The sequence below is a fragment of the Engystomops pustulosus genome, chromosome 10, assembly GCF_040894005.1.
Source record: "Engystomops pustulosus chromosome 10, aEngPut4.maternal, whole genome shotgun sequence".
Classification (NCBI taxonomy): domain Eukaryota; kingdom Metazoa; phylum Chordata; class Amphibia; order Anura; family Leptodactylidae; genus Engystomops; species Engystomops pustulosus.
Genome location: NC_092420.1, coordinates 3,774,884 through 3,792,256, shown reverse-complemented (window position 1 = coordinate 3,792,256; position 17,373 = coordinate 3,774,884). Strand labels below are relative to the sequence as shown.

The window sequence follows — 17,373 nt, the reverse complement described above, 5'->3', positions numbered from 1 at the left end:
AGAGGACCTGCTGGAGAAGATCCACCTCTGCACCACAGCCCCAGAGGAGAAGAGGACCTGCTGGAGAAGCCCAACCTCTGCACCACAGCCCCAGAGGAGAAGAGGACCTGTTGGAGAAGCTCCACCTCTGCACCACAGCCCCAGAGGAGAAGAGGACCTGCTGGAGAAGCTTCACCTCTGCACCACAGCCCCAGAGGAGAAGAGGACCTGCTGGAGAAGCTCCACATCTGCACCACAGCCCCAGAGGAGAAGAGGACCTGCTGGAGAAGCTTCACCTCTGCACCACAGCCCCAGAGGAGAAGAGGACCTGCTGGAGAAGCTCCACATCTGCACCACAGCCCCAGAGGAGAAGAGGACCTGCTGGAGAAGCTCCACATCTGCACCACAGCCCCAGAGGAGAAGAGGACCTGCTGGAGAAGCTCCACCTCTGCACCACAGCCCCACAGGAGAAGAGGACCTGCTGGAGAAGCTCCGCCTCTGCACCACAGCCCCAGAGGAGAAGAGGACCTGCTGGAGAAGCTCCACCTCTGCACCACAGCCCCAGAGGAGAAGAGGACCTGCTGGAGAAGCCCAACCTCTGCACCACAGCCCCAGAGGAGAAGAGGACCTGTTGGAGAAGCTCCACCTCTGCACCACAGCCCCAGAGGAGAAGAGGACCTGCTGGAGAAGCTCCACCTCTGCACCACAGCCCCACAGGAGAAGAGGACCTGCTGGAGAAGCTCCGCCTCTGCACCACAGCCCCAGAGGAGAAGAGGACCTGCTGGAGAAGCTCCACCTCTGCACCACAGCCCCAGAGGAGAAGAGGACCTGCTGGAGAAGCCCAACCTCTGCACCACAGCCCCAGAGGAGAAGAGGACCTGTTGGAGAAGCTCCACCTCTGCACCACAGCCCCAGAGGAGAAGAGGACCTGCTGGAGAAGCTTCACCTCTGCACCACAGCCCCAGAGGAGAAGAGGACCTGCTGGAGAAGCTCCACATCTGCACCACAGCCCCAGAGGAGAAGAGGACCTGCTGGAGAAGCTCCACATCTGCACCACAGCCCCAGAGGAGTAGTGGACCTGCTGGAGAAGCTCCACCTCTGCACCACAGCCCCAGAGGAGAAGAGGACCTGCTGGAGAAGCCCAACCTCTGCACCACAGCCCCAGAGGAGAAGAGGACCTGTTGGAGAAGCTCCACCTCTGCACCACAGCCCCAGAGGAGAAGAGGACCTGCTGGAGAAGCTTCACCTCTGCACCACAGCCCCAGAGGAGAAGAGGACCTGCTGGAGAAGCTCCACATCTGCACCACAGCCCCAGAGGAGAAGAGGACCTGCTGGAGAAGCTTCACCTCTGCACCACAGCCCCAGAGGAGAAGAGGACCTGCTGGAGAAGCTCCACATCTGCACCACAGCCCCAGAGGAGAAGAGGACCTGCTGGAGAAGCTCCACATCTGCACCACAGCCCCAGAGGAGAAGAGGACCTGCTGGAGAAGCTCCACCTCTGCACCACAGCCCCACAGGAGAAGAGGACCTGCTGGAGAAGCTCCACCTCTGCACCACAGCCCCAGAGGAGAAGAGGACCTGCTGGAGAAGCTCCACCTCTGCACCACAGCCCCAGAGGAGAAGAGGACCTGCTGGAGAAGCCCAACCTCTGCACCACAGCCCCAGAGGAGAAGAGGACCTGTTGGAGAAGCTCCACCTCTGCACCACAGCCCCAGAGGAGAAGAGGACCTGCTGGAGAAGCTTCACCTCTGCACCACAGCCCCAGAGGAGAAGAGGACCTGCTGGAGAAGCTCCACATCTGCACCACAGCCCCAGAGGAGAAGAGGACCTGCTGGAGAAGCTCCACATCTGCACCACAGCCCCAGAGGAGTAGTGGACCTGCTGGAGAAGCTCCACCTCTGCACCACAGCCCCAGAGGAGAAGAGGACCTGCTGGAGAAGCCCAACCTCTGCACCACAGCCCCAGAGGAGAAGAGGACCTGGTGGAGAAGCTCCACCTCTGTACCACAGCCCCAGAGGAGAAGAGGACCTGCTGGAGAAGCTTCACCTCTGCCCCACAGCCTGATCCCCATGAGGTCTCCACATCCACCACACAGGAGGTTCCTGCCTGCCCATCCATTACCATCCAGGTGCCTGGTCCCAGCTACAAGCAGAAGCCTGGGTGCAGTTACTCAGAGTTGTGAGTAGACTTTATTGTTAGTAAGGAGTTTGCAAGAGAATAATTTCCAAGAGAACTTAGAGTATTAAGTGCACCAACGTTACAGAAAGCGCGCCATCGTCCGCGGCAATTGGGCCCCAACTATTGGTCTGTGTAATATGCATAGCTGCAGCATAATAGTGTAATCTGTGGGGGTAGAGAGAGTGTGTTGTCACCTACAGAGTGTGTGATAGTGACTTGTGTCATTTGTGTTGTGTTCTGATTTACCCCATTGTTGCTCACAGAGCTCATTATTTACAGGGACCCCCCCCTGCACCATTATCCCACCCAGGCCTGGGGAGTGCAGTTATACTTTGTTGCCACTAGCAGTACATTTTAGTAGAAAATCTGCATCTGTAAATACTTTATTTATTTATGCTTTTCCCTGTTTGCAGTCATTGCACTTGGCTCATCCCTAATTCCTTCCCTTACAATAAACCTGCCAAGTAGTGTTACCCTTACCTATTGTGAGTGTGTGTTAAGCTTAGGCAGGGGTTTCCCGAGTCACCCCCTGGCAGAAGAGGAAAGCCTCCTGCTTACCTACAGAGCCTCAGGCAAGATTCGGGTGGAGGCAATGCGCCGTAGTGATTTTTGAAGACACCAGACACCTTTCCTGCAGAGGTAGGCCTGAAGGGGTGTTACATAAAAATAGAACACCCATCTTCAAATCTTTTATGCAATTTCTCCTGAGTATGGAGACCCCCCGCATGTGGCCGTAACTTGTTACAGGGGCGCACAACAAGACGGAGAAGGGAAGTAGAGACTTGCATTAGCATAGGATCTAGTGGTTTGTAGTTGGCTCATTCTCACTTTTTTGAGCTATACAATGGGGCACATTTACTTACCCGGTCCAGTCGCGATCCAGCGGCGGGTCCTCCGGCGCTGATTCGGGTTCTGCCGGGATTCACTAAGGTCCGTGCACCGATATTCACCAGGTGTTGCTGCTGCGCCGAGGTCCGCCGGAGTTCACCTGCTTTTTTCTGGTGTATGTGAGTGCTTGATCTTGCGACACAAATGGCTTTTTAAATTCCGCAGTTTTTCCGAATCCTTCGGGTTGTCCGGTGGCCACGCCCCCCGATTTCTGTCGTGTGAAAGTCGGCGCGATTGCGCCAAAAATCGATCGCGTGCGGCACAATCCCGTGAGATTCAGCGCAAAGCGGAAATATTCGGGAAAAACCCGACGGATTTGCGGCTGCGGACCCTTAGTAAATGTGCCCCGATGTGTTTTGCCATTAATGTTGCCAGGTGAGGGTTTGTTATTTGTGGGATGAGATGTATTTTTAAGTGGTACTATTTTGGGGAGGCTATGCCCTATTGCTCAAAATGTATGACTTTTTTTGGGGGGGAGAGGGTTGTAGAAAAACATCAATGCTTTAATTGACTTTTGACTTTTTTTTTGAGGTTCACCATAGACCCTAAGTAATATGTTGAATGTATTCAACAGGTCAGTACGATTACTGCAATACCAAAGTTCTGTATTTTTCCTTACTTTTTACTAATTTTGTACAATTAATGTACATTTTGGAGAAAAAAATCTATAATTTTTGCATCACCATTTTTCAAGTAGCATAACTCTCTTGATTTCTGGTCTATATAGCTGGATGTGGTCTTGTTTTTTGTAGGACACGTTGTGCTTTACAACAGTACCATGTTTGTATTGATATGTTTTTGATCACTTTTTGCATTTTTTGTTGGCCAAAATAGGTTAAATCATAATTTTTGGTGTTTTTTTTTTACCGTATTTTTCAGACTATAAGGTGCACCGGAGTATAAGGCGTACCATCAATAAATGCCTGCTAAAATGTCTAGGTTCATATATAAGGCGCACCGGATTATAAGGATGAATGACCAGCAGGTGGCAGACTTGTGCACAGTTCAAGGCAGCTGTTGTCTGTAAGTAAGATTTGTATATAAGGCGCACTGGACTATAAGGCGCACCTTTGATTTCTGAGAAAATCAAAGGATTTTTTGTTCGCCTTATAGTCTGAAAAATACGGTAATTGTTTTACAGGTTATGATGGATATGCATGCGATACACATGTGGGGTTTATATGCTGGTTTTAATTTTTTTTTAAGGTATATGTAAGTGTAATATGTAATGGGGCTTTGGGGGCTTTTGATTCATTTATCAGTTTATTTTTATATCCATTTTTTTTTTTCACTTTTTTCTTCACTTTTTTACTTGCCCCACTGTGAGACATTAACAAGCAATGCTGTGGGGGGAGCTCACTCCAACATCGGGTCAGTGGCTAAACACTAATAGCTCGGTACTTTAAATAACATTTCTAATCCTTCTGAATGATTAATGCCTGTAGAGTGAGCAGAACGGGAATATTCAAACTTGGAGAAGCTTTACTGTCACCTAGAGACTCTTTTCCCAAGAACCCTAGGTACGTGTGTTTCCTGGACAGTGTGGATGGACTGGACAAGTCTGAAGAAACGGTTCTGGCTGGCACAATAGAGGCAGAGGTTCTCCTGTCTCCGTCTGGTACGCTTTTGAGTAGTCAGATTTATCCACCTGCATTGGTTCCTCTGCAGCTGAGATGGAAGATGGTTGACATGGTCTTTGGAAGACAGGAGCCAGGCGAGGCAGACGTCGGGTCCTGACATGTAGTTGTTCTAGACACTGCTTCTCAGAACTCTCAGCAAACCGGATTTCAATCTCAGTGGCCTCGGTGGACAGTGGGGCTTATTTACCAAGTGTCCGTGGAGTGCATTTTCGTCGGGTTTCCTGACGATTGATGTTTTGCGACGCAATTTTACAGGGGATTTTGCCACACGCAATCGGATTTTGGTGCTTCGGCGCCAGCTTGCACTCAACACAAATCGGGGGGCTAGGCCGTCGGACAACGCGCAATATTTAACATTTAGAATTGTGTTGCAAGACACGCACTTATAACCATCGGGAAGAAGAAGGTGAACTGTGGCGGACCTCAGCAGGGAAGCGACGGATGCAGGAACTCGGGCGTGCGATCTTCATGAATTGCGCCTGACTTCATCCTCATCGGACCGTCCGAATCGGGGATCGCAACAGGACCAGGTAAGTAAATTTGCCCCATTGCGTATTTAATCTCTCCTGAAAGTCCCTTTTTAAATGTTCGACCAAGGTGGCTGTATTGCAGGCTAGCTCAGTAGCCATGGTATGGAACTGAACGGCATAGTCACCGATATAGTCACTTGACACAAGTTCAGCTGTGCTGTCTCAGCAGAAGACACCTGGGAAGGTTCCCCAAAGACAGACCGGAACTCAGTGAGGAACGCGGTGAGAGTTCCTGTCCCAGACTGAAGTAGCCCACGCCACGGCTTTCCCAGAAAGAAAGCTGATCATGAAAGCCACTTTAGCCCATTCTGTGGCGAACTGTGAAGGCATCAATTCAATATGCAAGGAGCATTGGGTAATGAAGCCCCTGGATAACTTGACCCCTCTGTCTTACTTGGTGGGCATGGAAAGATACAGCCTAGGTTCAGCAGTAGACAACGCAGCTGTAGTAATGGGAGATAACGCAGGTACTGGACGCTGGTGCTGGGTAGACAAAAACTGCTTCAATATGACAGTGACTTGTCCAAGTTGCTGAACAGAAATCTGTTGAGACTTTTGAGCAACAATGGTGGTAAGATTGCACAATGGAAGGGGACAAAGGAAAGGGCCGAGATTTAAACAGGAAGGGCAGGCTGGCAGAGACAATTATTGGCATTGGAGCGAGGAGATCATTGGTGAATATCGGGAAGATAAGAGAGACTGCGGGGGTCCCGGAGAGAGCGGAGGGGCACGGGTGTGCCTGCCACCTGGACAAGGGTCACAAGAGTACTCGTGACACTTTGTTTACAGGCTCCACATAAAGTGGCTTTAGCACCAGACGTGACAAGAAATAAGGTATCAATGGTTGGCAAAAAATTCCTGCACAATGTTCCCATACTAACCTAACTGCAGAAGGAAAGCCAAAATGCTCGAAATGCAAAAGATTTTTAATTTGTTCTATGAAGTAACGAGCTTAAACAGGAATCTCAGGCCTGGATCTGTGTAATGTCAGGGGTGAAGTAAAAGGCGTGTGCTGAATAGAAGTCCCTATCTACAGTAACGAATGGTGGTGCCGAGGTGGTGGAGCTGCTTTGCTTCCTCTATGACTGGAAAACTATAGTTGGTGGGGGGCAAGATGGATTTAATCAAGTTTCTAAAAATCCTGTTAGAAAGGGCCAAAGCGTGGCCGTCATTGGACTATCCAACAGAATAATGATCCCAAGCATTAATCGGATTCCACTAAGACTTGGCTTCAGAAGGAGTTCTGGAAGATTTGGGAGAGGCCATCAGAACTCATCTTCAATACCTGGAATCCTCCACAGATAACAATAAGATTTTTTGGGTCTTCATCATTAAAGTGTAAGTCTTACTCAAACTTACTTACTCAAAAAAATTAGATCAACACTAGTTGAATTTGATAGAACATAGCTCGAACCTACTCTGAAATGCAGCTATTCATTGGGCGAGACAACTCTAAGCACCAAGACGGGAAGACCCAAGAACACATTACTGATTGTAGTTGATATATATATATATATATATATATATATACACTCACCGGCCACTTTATTAGGTACACCTGTCCAACTGCTCGTTAACACTTAATTTCTAATCAGCCAATCACATGTGCATTTAGGCATGTAGACATGGTCAGGACAATCTCCTGCAGTTCTCCCGAGCATCAGTATGGGGTAGAAAGGTGATTTGAGGCCTTTGAACGTGGCATGATTGTTGGTGCAAGAACGGCTGGTCTGAGTATTTCAGAAACTGCTGATCTACTGGGATTTTCACGCACAACCATCTCTAGGGTTTACAGAGAATGGTCTGAAAAAGAAAAAACATCCAGTGAGCGGCAGTTCTGTGGGCGGAAATGCCTTGTTGATGCCAGAGGTCAGAGGAGAATGGGCAGACTGGTTCGAGCTGATGGAAAGGCAACAGTGACTCAAATCGCCACCCGTTACAACCAAAGTAGGCAGAAAAGCATCTCTGAACGCACAGTACGTCAAACTTTGAGGCAGATGGGCTACAGCAGCAGAAGACCACACCGGGTGCCACTCCTTTCAGCTAAGAACAGGAAACTGAGGCTACAATTTGCACAAGCTCATCGAAATTGGACAGTAGAAGATTGGAAAAACGTTGCCTGGTCTGATGAGTCTCGATTTCTGCTGCGACATTCAGATGGTAGGGTCAGAATTTGGCGTCAACAACATGAAAGCATGGATCTATCCTGCCTTGTATCAGCGGGTCAGGCTGGTGGTGGTGGTGTCATGGTGTGGGGAATATTTTCTTGGCACTCTTTGGGCCCCTTGGTACCAATTGAGCATCGTTGCAACGCCACAGCCTACCTGAGTATTGTTGCTGACCATGTCCATCCCTTTATGACCACAATGTACCCAACATCTGATGGCTACTTTCAGCAGGATAATGCGCCATGTCATAAAGCTGGAATCATCTCAGACTGGTTTCTTGAACATGACAATGAGGTCACTGGACTCAAATGGCCTCCACAGTCACCAGATCTCAATCCAATAGAGCATCTTTGGGATGTGGTGGAACGGGAGATTCGCATCATGGATGTGCAGCCGACAAATCTGCAGCAACTGTGTGATGCCATCATGTCAATATGGAGCAAAATCTCTGAGGAGCTTCCAGCACCTTGTTGAATCTATGCCACGAAGAATTGAGGCAGTTCTGAAGGCAAAAGGGGGTCCAACCCGTTACTAGCATGGTGTACCTAATAAAGTGGCCAGGGAGTGTATAGCTGTAGCTCACGGCATTGCCTGGGATAGCAAATAACTGCTTTTAGCTATTACAAAATAGATTGGGTTAATAAAAATATTTTATATGTATTTATCTCTCTCTCTGACTATCTCTCTGTCCCTCTGTCTGACTGTCTCTGACTGTCTCTGTTACTAACCATCTCTGTCTGTCTTTGACTATCTCTGACTTTCTTTGACTGTTTTTGACTCCAATTTTCTCTGACTGTCCCTGACCGTTTCTGGCTCTGACCGTTTCTGTCTGTGAGCTTCTCTGTCTGTCTCTGACTCCGACTTTTTCTGACTGTCTCTGACTATTTCTGTCTCCGAGTGTCTCTGACTGTCTCTGACTCTGACTTTAATGACCTGTGGCAGAACAGCAACCAGTCACGTCTCAGCGTCTAACTGCCACAGCAGCAGAGAATGGCTCCTGTATATGGTGGTTAATAAGTGGATTTTGGAAAGCACGTGGGCAAAAATGTCAGCCTAAAAAATGAGTCTAAGATGTTCCCTGAGTCACAGAGAGAGGCTGTGCAAAATTTGGTGATTGTAAATGCAACGGTGCAGATTCCTTTAGCGGAAACATACATATATACACATACACAAATACATACAGTCACCTTTATACATATTTATTGTTATATAGGCTTTTATGTTGCTTTGTGGCATCCTGAAATGTCCATGTTTAGTTTTAGAGACTTCGCATTGAAGTTCCATTGCAACTTTGAAGCCTATTTTAATCTGCTGGTATTGATACCCACCAACCTCTGTGGAAACACACATTGGACACATACAGACTGGTTTTCTCTTCCTGGCTCCAGTGATTTGTCACTGATGCCTTTCTGAACCTCTCTTTTCAACTAAAGTGTGAGAAAGTCCATTGAAAAGAAAGGTTCAGTAAGGTATCAGTGACAAATCACTGGAGCCAGGAAGAGAAACTCAAACTGTCTGTGTCCAAGGGCCAAAATGGCTTCAGTGAAATATCAATGATGTGAAAAATAGGCAATTTGAGTCTTCCCTTAGGCTAAATTTACACGAATGTATGGCTGTAGCCCGGTAGGCATGCGTTGGCCGCTCTGGAGAGGAGGAGGGGTGACCTATGCTCTCTCCATTGAAAATAATGCCACACGGCTGTAAATACGGCCAAAGATCGAGCATGTTCTATTGTTTTGCGGCTACGGAACAGCCCAGTGAGCACACATTGTTCTCATCACTCCGAGATGTCATCGCAGTCTATGGGGGACATATGTTCAGCCGCACACTTGCGGCCATACATACAATGTTAGACTGGCCCACCAGAGTGCCAGAGGATCCTCTGGTGGGCCCTGGTTCAACCCAATTTGAAGGCTGATAAAATGTATTTCCGGGGGGATGATGAATAGTGGACCCACAGATTAATTTCCTCTGGTGGGCCTAAGGATCCCCAGTCCGGTACTGCGTACATTCATCCCCCTCACGGTTGTGTAAATGTAGCCTTAGTCTGAGTAAGTCACTATATTAATTTTAATGCTCTGTTAAAAATGTTAAGAGGTTTAATAAATTATATCCAGGGATCTACTTTGCTCATAGATTGTGGTTTGGACATTACGGTACAGACTGGTAATCTAGTCAGTGATGAGGTCCTAATACTCTGCTCTGAGTCCAGGATTATCCCTGAACACGTTATTTTTCTATCTTCTCCCCTGGTGGTCTCATTATGAGGCGACGCTGTCATATTCTCCCTATTGGCTGGGGACGTGGGGTCCCTGTACGGAACCATCACAGCGCAAGTGATACAATTACTGCTCCGCTGCAACTGGGGACTAATTAATGCGTCGAGAAACTAGAAGCTCAGTCACTAACGGGAAATAGACCTGAGGATTAATGCACCTGCAGCCAATAAACAATGGCGCACAGAAGGAGCCGGGCCAGAGGGGGGGGGGGGGGTGAGAGACTGTAACAAGAGATGAAATGAATATCAAGTCTACTGTCTGAAGGTGTAACCAAATACTGAGCACAGAAAATATATTCCAAACTGCTCAGAAATATCATTTGAACCAAAATAACAGCTGTGATATCTACTCCCGAGGACGGGATACAACTTTCCATAGTCGATGTGTCTCTGTTTCTCTAGCCACAGATTTAGTGTGTGATGTGACTACACTTTGCCTCCAGTATGAGGGTGACGTGACTTGGCATGATGCCAGGGAAACAGGAGGGAAAAATCTTAGACCTCCACTTCCTCCACTTGTCTGCTCGCCCCAATACCTACATCAGCAATCCCATTCCCTCACATCTAGTACAGCCCCTCTCCACTCACACCTCATGTGGAGAGCACTCACATCTGATACAGTCCCTTTCCTCAGTGGTCACTATGTAGCCTAAGCATCCCTCCCACATGTCACTGGAGACCAACTTCAAAACTTAAATGCCCCTATCTCCTTAAAGAGGACCTGTCACCGCGGAAAACCCACAGAGCTAATGTGCCCCCCATAATCCTCCCCCCAGCCCCTTTCTCACTAGCCGTAGTAAATGGATTTAAAACGATCCGACCTCTTACCAAGTAAGAGGTCGGATCACGTATCCGGCGCGCTGGCAGTTGGCGTTATTGATTAGGGGGCGTGCCGACACACCCCCAGCACACCCCCGCCAACGGACACATTGTAGAAGAAGCTGGTAGCATCGCATGGCTGCTGGCTCTCATTGCCGGCCGGCCGCGCCGCACTGTCAGCGGCTGTGGCCGAGCCGGGCTTCTTTAAAAAGACACAGAGACTTCTTCTACAATGTGTCCGCTGGCGGGGGCGGATACACCGGATACACAATCCATTTTAAAACCTTTGTCCCTACTGAGTGGCTTTCGAGATTCAGGTCCCTTGCCACCTAAACTACCCACGGTAGCCCCTTTTACCCCTCACTCACTTACTTTGTGGCTTAGGCTGTGCAGGTCTTTCTCTCTGGTGAATAGTCCCTCTAGAATTCTCCCGATACTAACGCCTAGGGGGTTTGAATTAGGGACTCATCCACGTTCCTTTAATTGGTGGAGAAAGAGGGGCTTGATGAAACTTCAACATTTCCTAGATGCTGATAAGGTGCAATGCCCACCTTTATTTAGAAACATGGCCTCCCCCAAGCTTATAGGTTTGAACTGGAGCAACTGCTTCATTTTACTAGCTGTGTCCTCAGACTCCCCTTCCAGATATGACCTACTTTAAGATTATTGAAAAAATAATGTCTAAAGATTAGAAATTGTAAAAAGATCAGAAATTGCCCTTCTTGACGCAATGGGATTCGGATTTGAATATTAACCTGTTGTTGCAAAGGTGGAGATATTGGGGCACATTTACTTACCCGTCCCGTTGACGCCGCTGATCCGGAATGTCGGACGAGGATTCGTAGCTGCTGCGATTCACTAAGATCGTGTGTCCAATTACCTGCATGTGTTGCTTTCCCCGCTGAGGTCCGCCGAAGTTCACCTTCTTTTTCCCGGTGCATGTGAGTGCTGATCTTGCAACACAATTTCATTTTTAAATTCTGTGGTTTGTCCGAATCAGTCAGGTTGTCTGACGGCCACGCCTCCCCGATTTGTGATGCATGAAAGCCAGCGCCGATGCTCCAAAATCCAATCACGTGCGCTAAAAACCCAGGGCAATTCAGGGCAAAACGAAAAAATTCGGGAAACCAGATGGAAATGCGTCCAACAGACCCTTAATAAATGTGCCCCATTGTTGCGAGACAGTTGTGAGGTGAAGCCACTAAGTGACGTTGGCTGAAACATCCATCAAGATTCTACATAGGTCCTACTTGGTTCCGGAATGTATCTATAAACTCTTCCCATCGATCTCACCCTTGTAAGGATGTGGTAAGTTGGGAATGATATCCCATATTTGGTGCCCGTGACTGAGGGTGACTGTATTCTGGAGCCATATGGCCCAATTGATTTGATGGTCCTGAAAGTGACTGTAAAATCTACCCCTAAGGTACTGCTTATAGTTGTAAACCACTATTCCAAACTCATAAGCTGTGTCAGTTTATCTGTATGGCAGACAGGATTCTTATTATCAGTCATTGGAAGTCATCGACCTTATCAGGTGAGTCTTGCAGATTTGGACGATATAAGACGACTAATTGGAGGCGTACTATAAAACACGACAGTCCTGAATAGGTCCAGCTGCCATCTCCCTCTACACTACCAGCGCCTTAGCTTAGTTAGTCTCAAGCAGAAATGGGACCCTTATCAAATTGCAGCTACGATCACTCTACACTCATAAGATGATCTGGATTGTTACTAGTCCGTCTGCCTCTTTTCTTCCCCTACCTTTCCTTTCCCTTTGTGGTCTTGTGTTGTCTTCTTTGTGGCTGTACAATGTCTACCCCTTATCCTATGTCTTGTCCTTGATTATATGTTTGGGCGGGTGAGATCGTGTTCTGGACAATTCCCTGTGTGGGAAACTATTGTGGCAAACTATGGTGCTGTCTCCTGACTTCCCTGCACGGGCTATTTTAAGGCAAATTTTGCTCGGTTTTCTTAATTTTTTTTCTTCCTCTTTTCCTAATATGTGCTATAGATCTTGCTATGTGTGACATCATTACTTGGTTTAATAGGCGGAATATCATTGGACTGCGTTGCCATATTGGGGGTCATTTACTAAGGGCCCGAATCGGCCTTTTTCGTCGGGTCTCCAAAAAAATACTGGTTTGCGCCGAATTGCCCCAGGTTTTTGGCCCACGCGATCAGATTGTGGCGCATCGGCACTGGGATGCAGGCGACGGAAATCAGGGGGCATGGCCGGTAAAAACTGCTGTATTTTTTTAAAAAATGTGTCGCTTGACACACGCTTACCTGCACCCAGGATAAGATGGTGAACTCCGGTGGACTTCAGCGCAGCAGCGACACCTGGTGGACATCGGGCGCACTACCTTAGTGAATCGCCGGAAGACCTGAATCCTCGATGGAGAACGCACCACTGGATCGTGACAGGACCGGGTAAGTAAATGTTCCCCATTATGTCCTATGCTGGGGATTCTTTTGAGCGGTCCAGTACCCCTGTATTCTGTGTTTTTCATTCAATGAAATTCTTTGACATTAAACAGCACCAATCACGAGTTACTGGGATCCAAACAGGTTTTAAAGATTCATGTTCGGCCATCTTGGCTGAACCCAAACTTCAATGGGTCCACTGAACACTTATTCTGACCCCTTCTTTTGTTCTGACTATTAGTTGCCTCTTGATTCTTTACTGCATTGTCTTTTTGGTTTTGACTTGTATCTGTACGACTATTCTGAGTTGTTTTGTTTTATCCTGTTTGTGTCTGTGTTTGCACTTTGGAACAATAAGCCAGTTGTCAGCTTCTGCTTCCGGCAGGATAGGCAATTAGGTAGGGACATCTGGAAGAGGATCTAGCTTTAGTGCTCATTGTCCTTGTCTGTCCTACCTCCCCATCCCTGTCCACTGCTCTTCTATTTTAGAGTCTTTTATTCATTGTTTTGGGAGTTGTTTCTAGTCATATCAGGCTTGTAGATAATTTAGTAATGAAATGGTAGGGAAATGTAATTATTTATTTACATTTTTCTCTATTTCACCTTTTTTTACATGCACAATGACTGGTATGTAGCCATCTGATGCCCTCTCCATTTTTATTATGTGAATTTAGATGGTGTCATCCGGTCTTCTCATCGGCATCATTGTTACTTAAATTTGATAAAAATTACTGATGCATTGTTCTAACTTCAACAGAATTTTTGTTATGATATACACATTTGCATTTCCTTTCTAGGTGAGTACCAGGGGCTAAACTAAGTTTAGAAGCAAATCCTGTACAAGTCGGGCAAGTACTGCAGGGCTTCCACATTCTGGGGCTAACAAAGTCCCTCCCAGCCGGTAGATGTCCAGTTATCAGGTCCATTACTTATCCCTCTATGTTTCTTTATATGAGATTTGAAAGCTTAAATTTGGCAATTATACTAACACCCCTTTAGTGGAACCCTACGAAAAGTGTGAAGTCCAAGAATGGCTGAAGAGACCTCTCACAATTTTTTATATCACTGTATATTAGAATTAAGACTAAAGAGATCTATTTTTTCTGAATCTTCAAATAAACAGCAAAATCTTTCAGTATAAACAACCAATTAAAATAAATCTCCTGAGACCTGATCACATTATACCGGGAGGTGCGGAGCAGAGGTTTGGGGATTCTCTGGCTTCTGCTCTGGAGAGAACTGAGGAGATATAAAGTGAAGAACATGTAAGAGTCAGGAGTAATTCAATATCTCAGCCGAGCTGCTCACCCAATGTATATTCTAAAAAGTCCTACTAATATTTCACCAACCCCAAATTTCTTTTTAATAATATTTCCGTGAAATGATGAAGAATCAAACATCCATCACCACCGTTCTTCTCATGACTCTATGTGATAACCAGGAGACCATCCATGTCCTCTTCATCTTCTTCCTCCTCATCTACCTGATGACTGTTTTCTCCAATTTCCTCATCATCCTTTTAGTTGTTACTTGTGCTCATCTTCATACACCCATGTATTTATTTCTTGGTAACTTGGCTTTTTTGGACATGTCTTACTCATCGGTCACTGCACCAAGGATTCTCTTTGATCTGAGCACCCAACACTGGTCCATGTCCCTCTCAGAATGTAAAGCACAGATGTTCTTTTTGACCTACTTTGCCAGCTCTGAGGCTTACATGTTGTCCTCCATGTCTTATGATCGGTTTGTAGCCATTTGCCGCCCTCTCCACTATTCTCAGCTCATGTCCTGGAGCATGTGCACTCAGATGGTGACTTTGGTTTGGTCATTTGGTCTCCTCACAACCACCGTTTATATTTTATTTTTAAGAAGGTTTACATTCTGTGGCCCCAAGTTCATCCAGAACTTTTGTTGTGATATGCCTCATTTGCTCCAAATCACTTGTTCTGATACTTCCACCAACTTCCACTTTTTATTAACTGTAGGCAGTGTCCTTGGAAGTGCAGCATTCATTGGCACATTTTATCCTTATGTCAGAATTTTTAGGACAGTCCTCAGAATCCGCACCAGTGATGTGAAGAGTAAGGCTTTCTCCACCTGTACGTCTCATCTGACTGTGGTCCTCATATTTTATGCATCAGTTTCTTTTATCTACCTTGTTCCTGACACAAGTCAGTTTCTTTCATGGAATCAGATGCTCACTGTAATCTACACCCTGATCACCCCCTTACTGAACCCCTTAATCTACGGCCTGAGGAGTAAAGACCTGAAGGCCGCACTGCAGAGAGTGTTACATATACACCGGCTGCATCCAGACACCGCTACAAGGAGATGAAGATGCCTCCTGCTCAGGGTCTATCACAGATGGTCTGTGCTCAGGATAATCCTATAGTAGAATGTCTTACTTTTATAAATAAAACTAAACAGGACTGTTAGAGGATGACTATATACCAGCATTACATGTACTACATACACTCACCGGCCACTTTATTAGGTACACCATGCTACTAACGGGTTGGACCCCCTTTTGCCTTCAGAACTGCCTCAATTCTTCGTGGCATAGATTCAACAAGGTGCTGGAAGCTCCTCAGAGATTTTGCTCCATAGTGACATGATGCCATCACACAGTTGCCGCAGATTTGTCGGCTGCACATCCATGATGCAAATCTCCCGTTCCACCACATCCAAAAGATGCTCTATTGGATTGAGATCTGGTGACTGTGGAGGCCATTTGTGTCCAGTGACCTCATTGTCATGTCCAAGAAACCAGTCTGAGATGCTTCCAGCTTTATGACATGGCGCATTATCCTGCTGAAAGTAGCCATCAGATGTTACAGGGTACATTGTGCTTATAAAGGGATGGACATGGTCAGCAACAATACTCATGTAGGCTGTGGCGTTGTACCAAGGGGCCCAAAGAGTGCCAAGAAAATATTCCCCACACCATGACACCACCACCACCAGCCTGAAACGCTGATACAAGGCAGGATGGATCCATGCTTTCATGTTGTTGACGCCAAATTCTGACCCAACCATCCGAATGTTGCAGCAGAAATCGAGACTCATCAGACAAGGCAATGTTTTTCCAATCTTCTACTGTGCAATTTCAATGAGCTTGTGCAAATTGTAGCCTCAGTTTCCTGTTCTTAGCTGAAAGGAGTGGCACCCGGTGTGGTCTTCTGCTGCTGTAGCCCATCTGCCTCAAAGTTCGATGTACTGTGCGTTCAGAGATGCTCTTCTGCCTACCTTGGTTGTAACGGGTGGTGATTTGAGTCACTGTTGACTTTCTATCAGCTCGAACCAGTCTGCCCATTCTCCTCTGACCTCTGGCATCAACAAGGCATTTCCGCCCACAGAACTGCCGCTCACTGGATGTTTTTTCTTTTTCGTACCATTCTTCGTAAACCCTAGAGATGGTTGTGCGTGAAAATCCCAGTAGATCAGCAGTTTCTGAAATACTCAGACCAGCCCTTCTGGCACCAACAACCATGCCACAAGCCACAAATCACCTTTCTTCCCCATACTGATGCTCGGTTTGAACTGCAGGAGATTGTCTTGACCATGTCTACATGCCTAAATGCACTGAGTTGCCGCCATGTGATTGGCTGTTTAGAAATTAAGTGTTAACGAGCAGTTGGACAGGTGTACCTAATAAAGGGGCCGGTGAGTGTACATCCATAACAATTGTCTACTGGGATGCAATGACTATTGGTTACTGGTGGCTCTGTGACTATTGGCTACAAGGGGCTGTATGACTATTGGCTACAAGGGGCTTAATGACTATTGGCTATTGAGGGTTTTAGGACTATTGGTTACTTGAAGCTTTAGAAATATAACTATTGGCTATTGGAGGTCATTCGACTTCAGAGGTTTGTTACTTCTAATGTGCAATTCATTATAAAAAATGTACTTTTGCGTTCACTTTACCTTTATAGTATGAATTATTCGAATAGGATTCAAGAGACTTTTTACGTGCTGCCAGGGAAGAGATTGGTCTATATATGAAATGATAATATTGTCTGCATACAAAACTATCACATGATTCTTGTCAATACATTAAATCCTTGTACAAGTGGTTCCATAAATAAACTGAACAGAACGCGTGCCTCGGCACTCAAAGATTTAAAGGGCCAGTTTCCTTAAAGGCCAGCTGTTCCCATGATTCCCTGCCAGATCTTTGACCTTATGGTGAAAAGTGAAAGCTTCTTTGTGTTTCCTGTGCCTGTTCCCATGTTCCCATTCCGTCCTTGTCCTGATCTCCTGTTGCTGACCCCGAGTCTGAACTTTGACCTTGCACCTCTGCCGCCTGCCCTGACTCTGTGCCTGAACCTTACTACGAGACTGCTCTGGTGAAGACCTCTTAGAAGGTGCCTCTTAGATTCCGGTGCCTGGTGTAGGCTAGTACCATCTCCCATAGTGGTCCAGAGGGTCCACTGACCCCAAATCCTGACAGTAAGATCCGGCCT

At 46.8% G+C, this 17,373-nt stretch overlaps 1 protein-coding gene across 1 annotated transcript; it reads left to right on the top strand.

Annotated features, from left to right (window-relative positions):
- The first annotated feature begins 14,291 nt into the window (after window positions 1–14,291).
- LOC140104682 (olfactory receptor 5AR1-like) lies at window positions 14,292–15,242 on the top strand. Its single transcript, XM_072128320.1, has one exon. The coding sequence runs from the start codon at window positions 14,292–14,294 to the stop codon at window positions 15,240–15,242; it is 951 nt and encodes a 316-aa protein (XP_071984421.1).
- The last annotated feature ends 2,131 nt before the right edge of the window (window positions 15,243–17,373 follow it).

Bases quoted from the DNA above. Each gene is read 5' to 3' on its own strand.
- LOC140104682 (XM_072128320.1), top strand. From the start codon at position 14,292: ATGAAGAATCAAACATCCATCACCACCGTTCTTCTCATGACTCTATGT.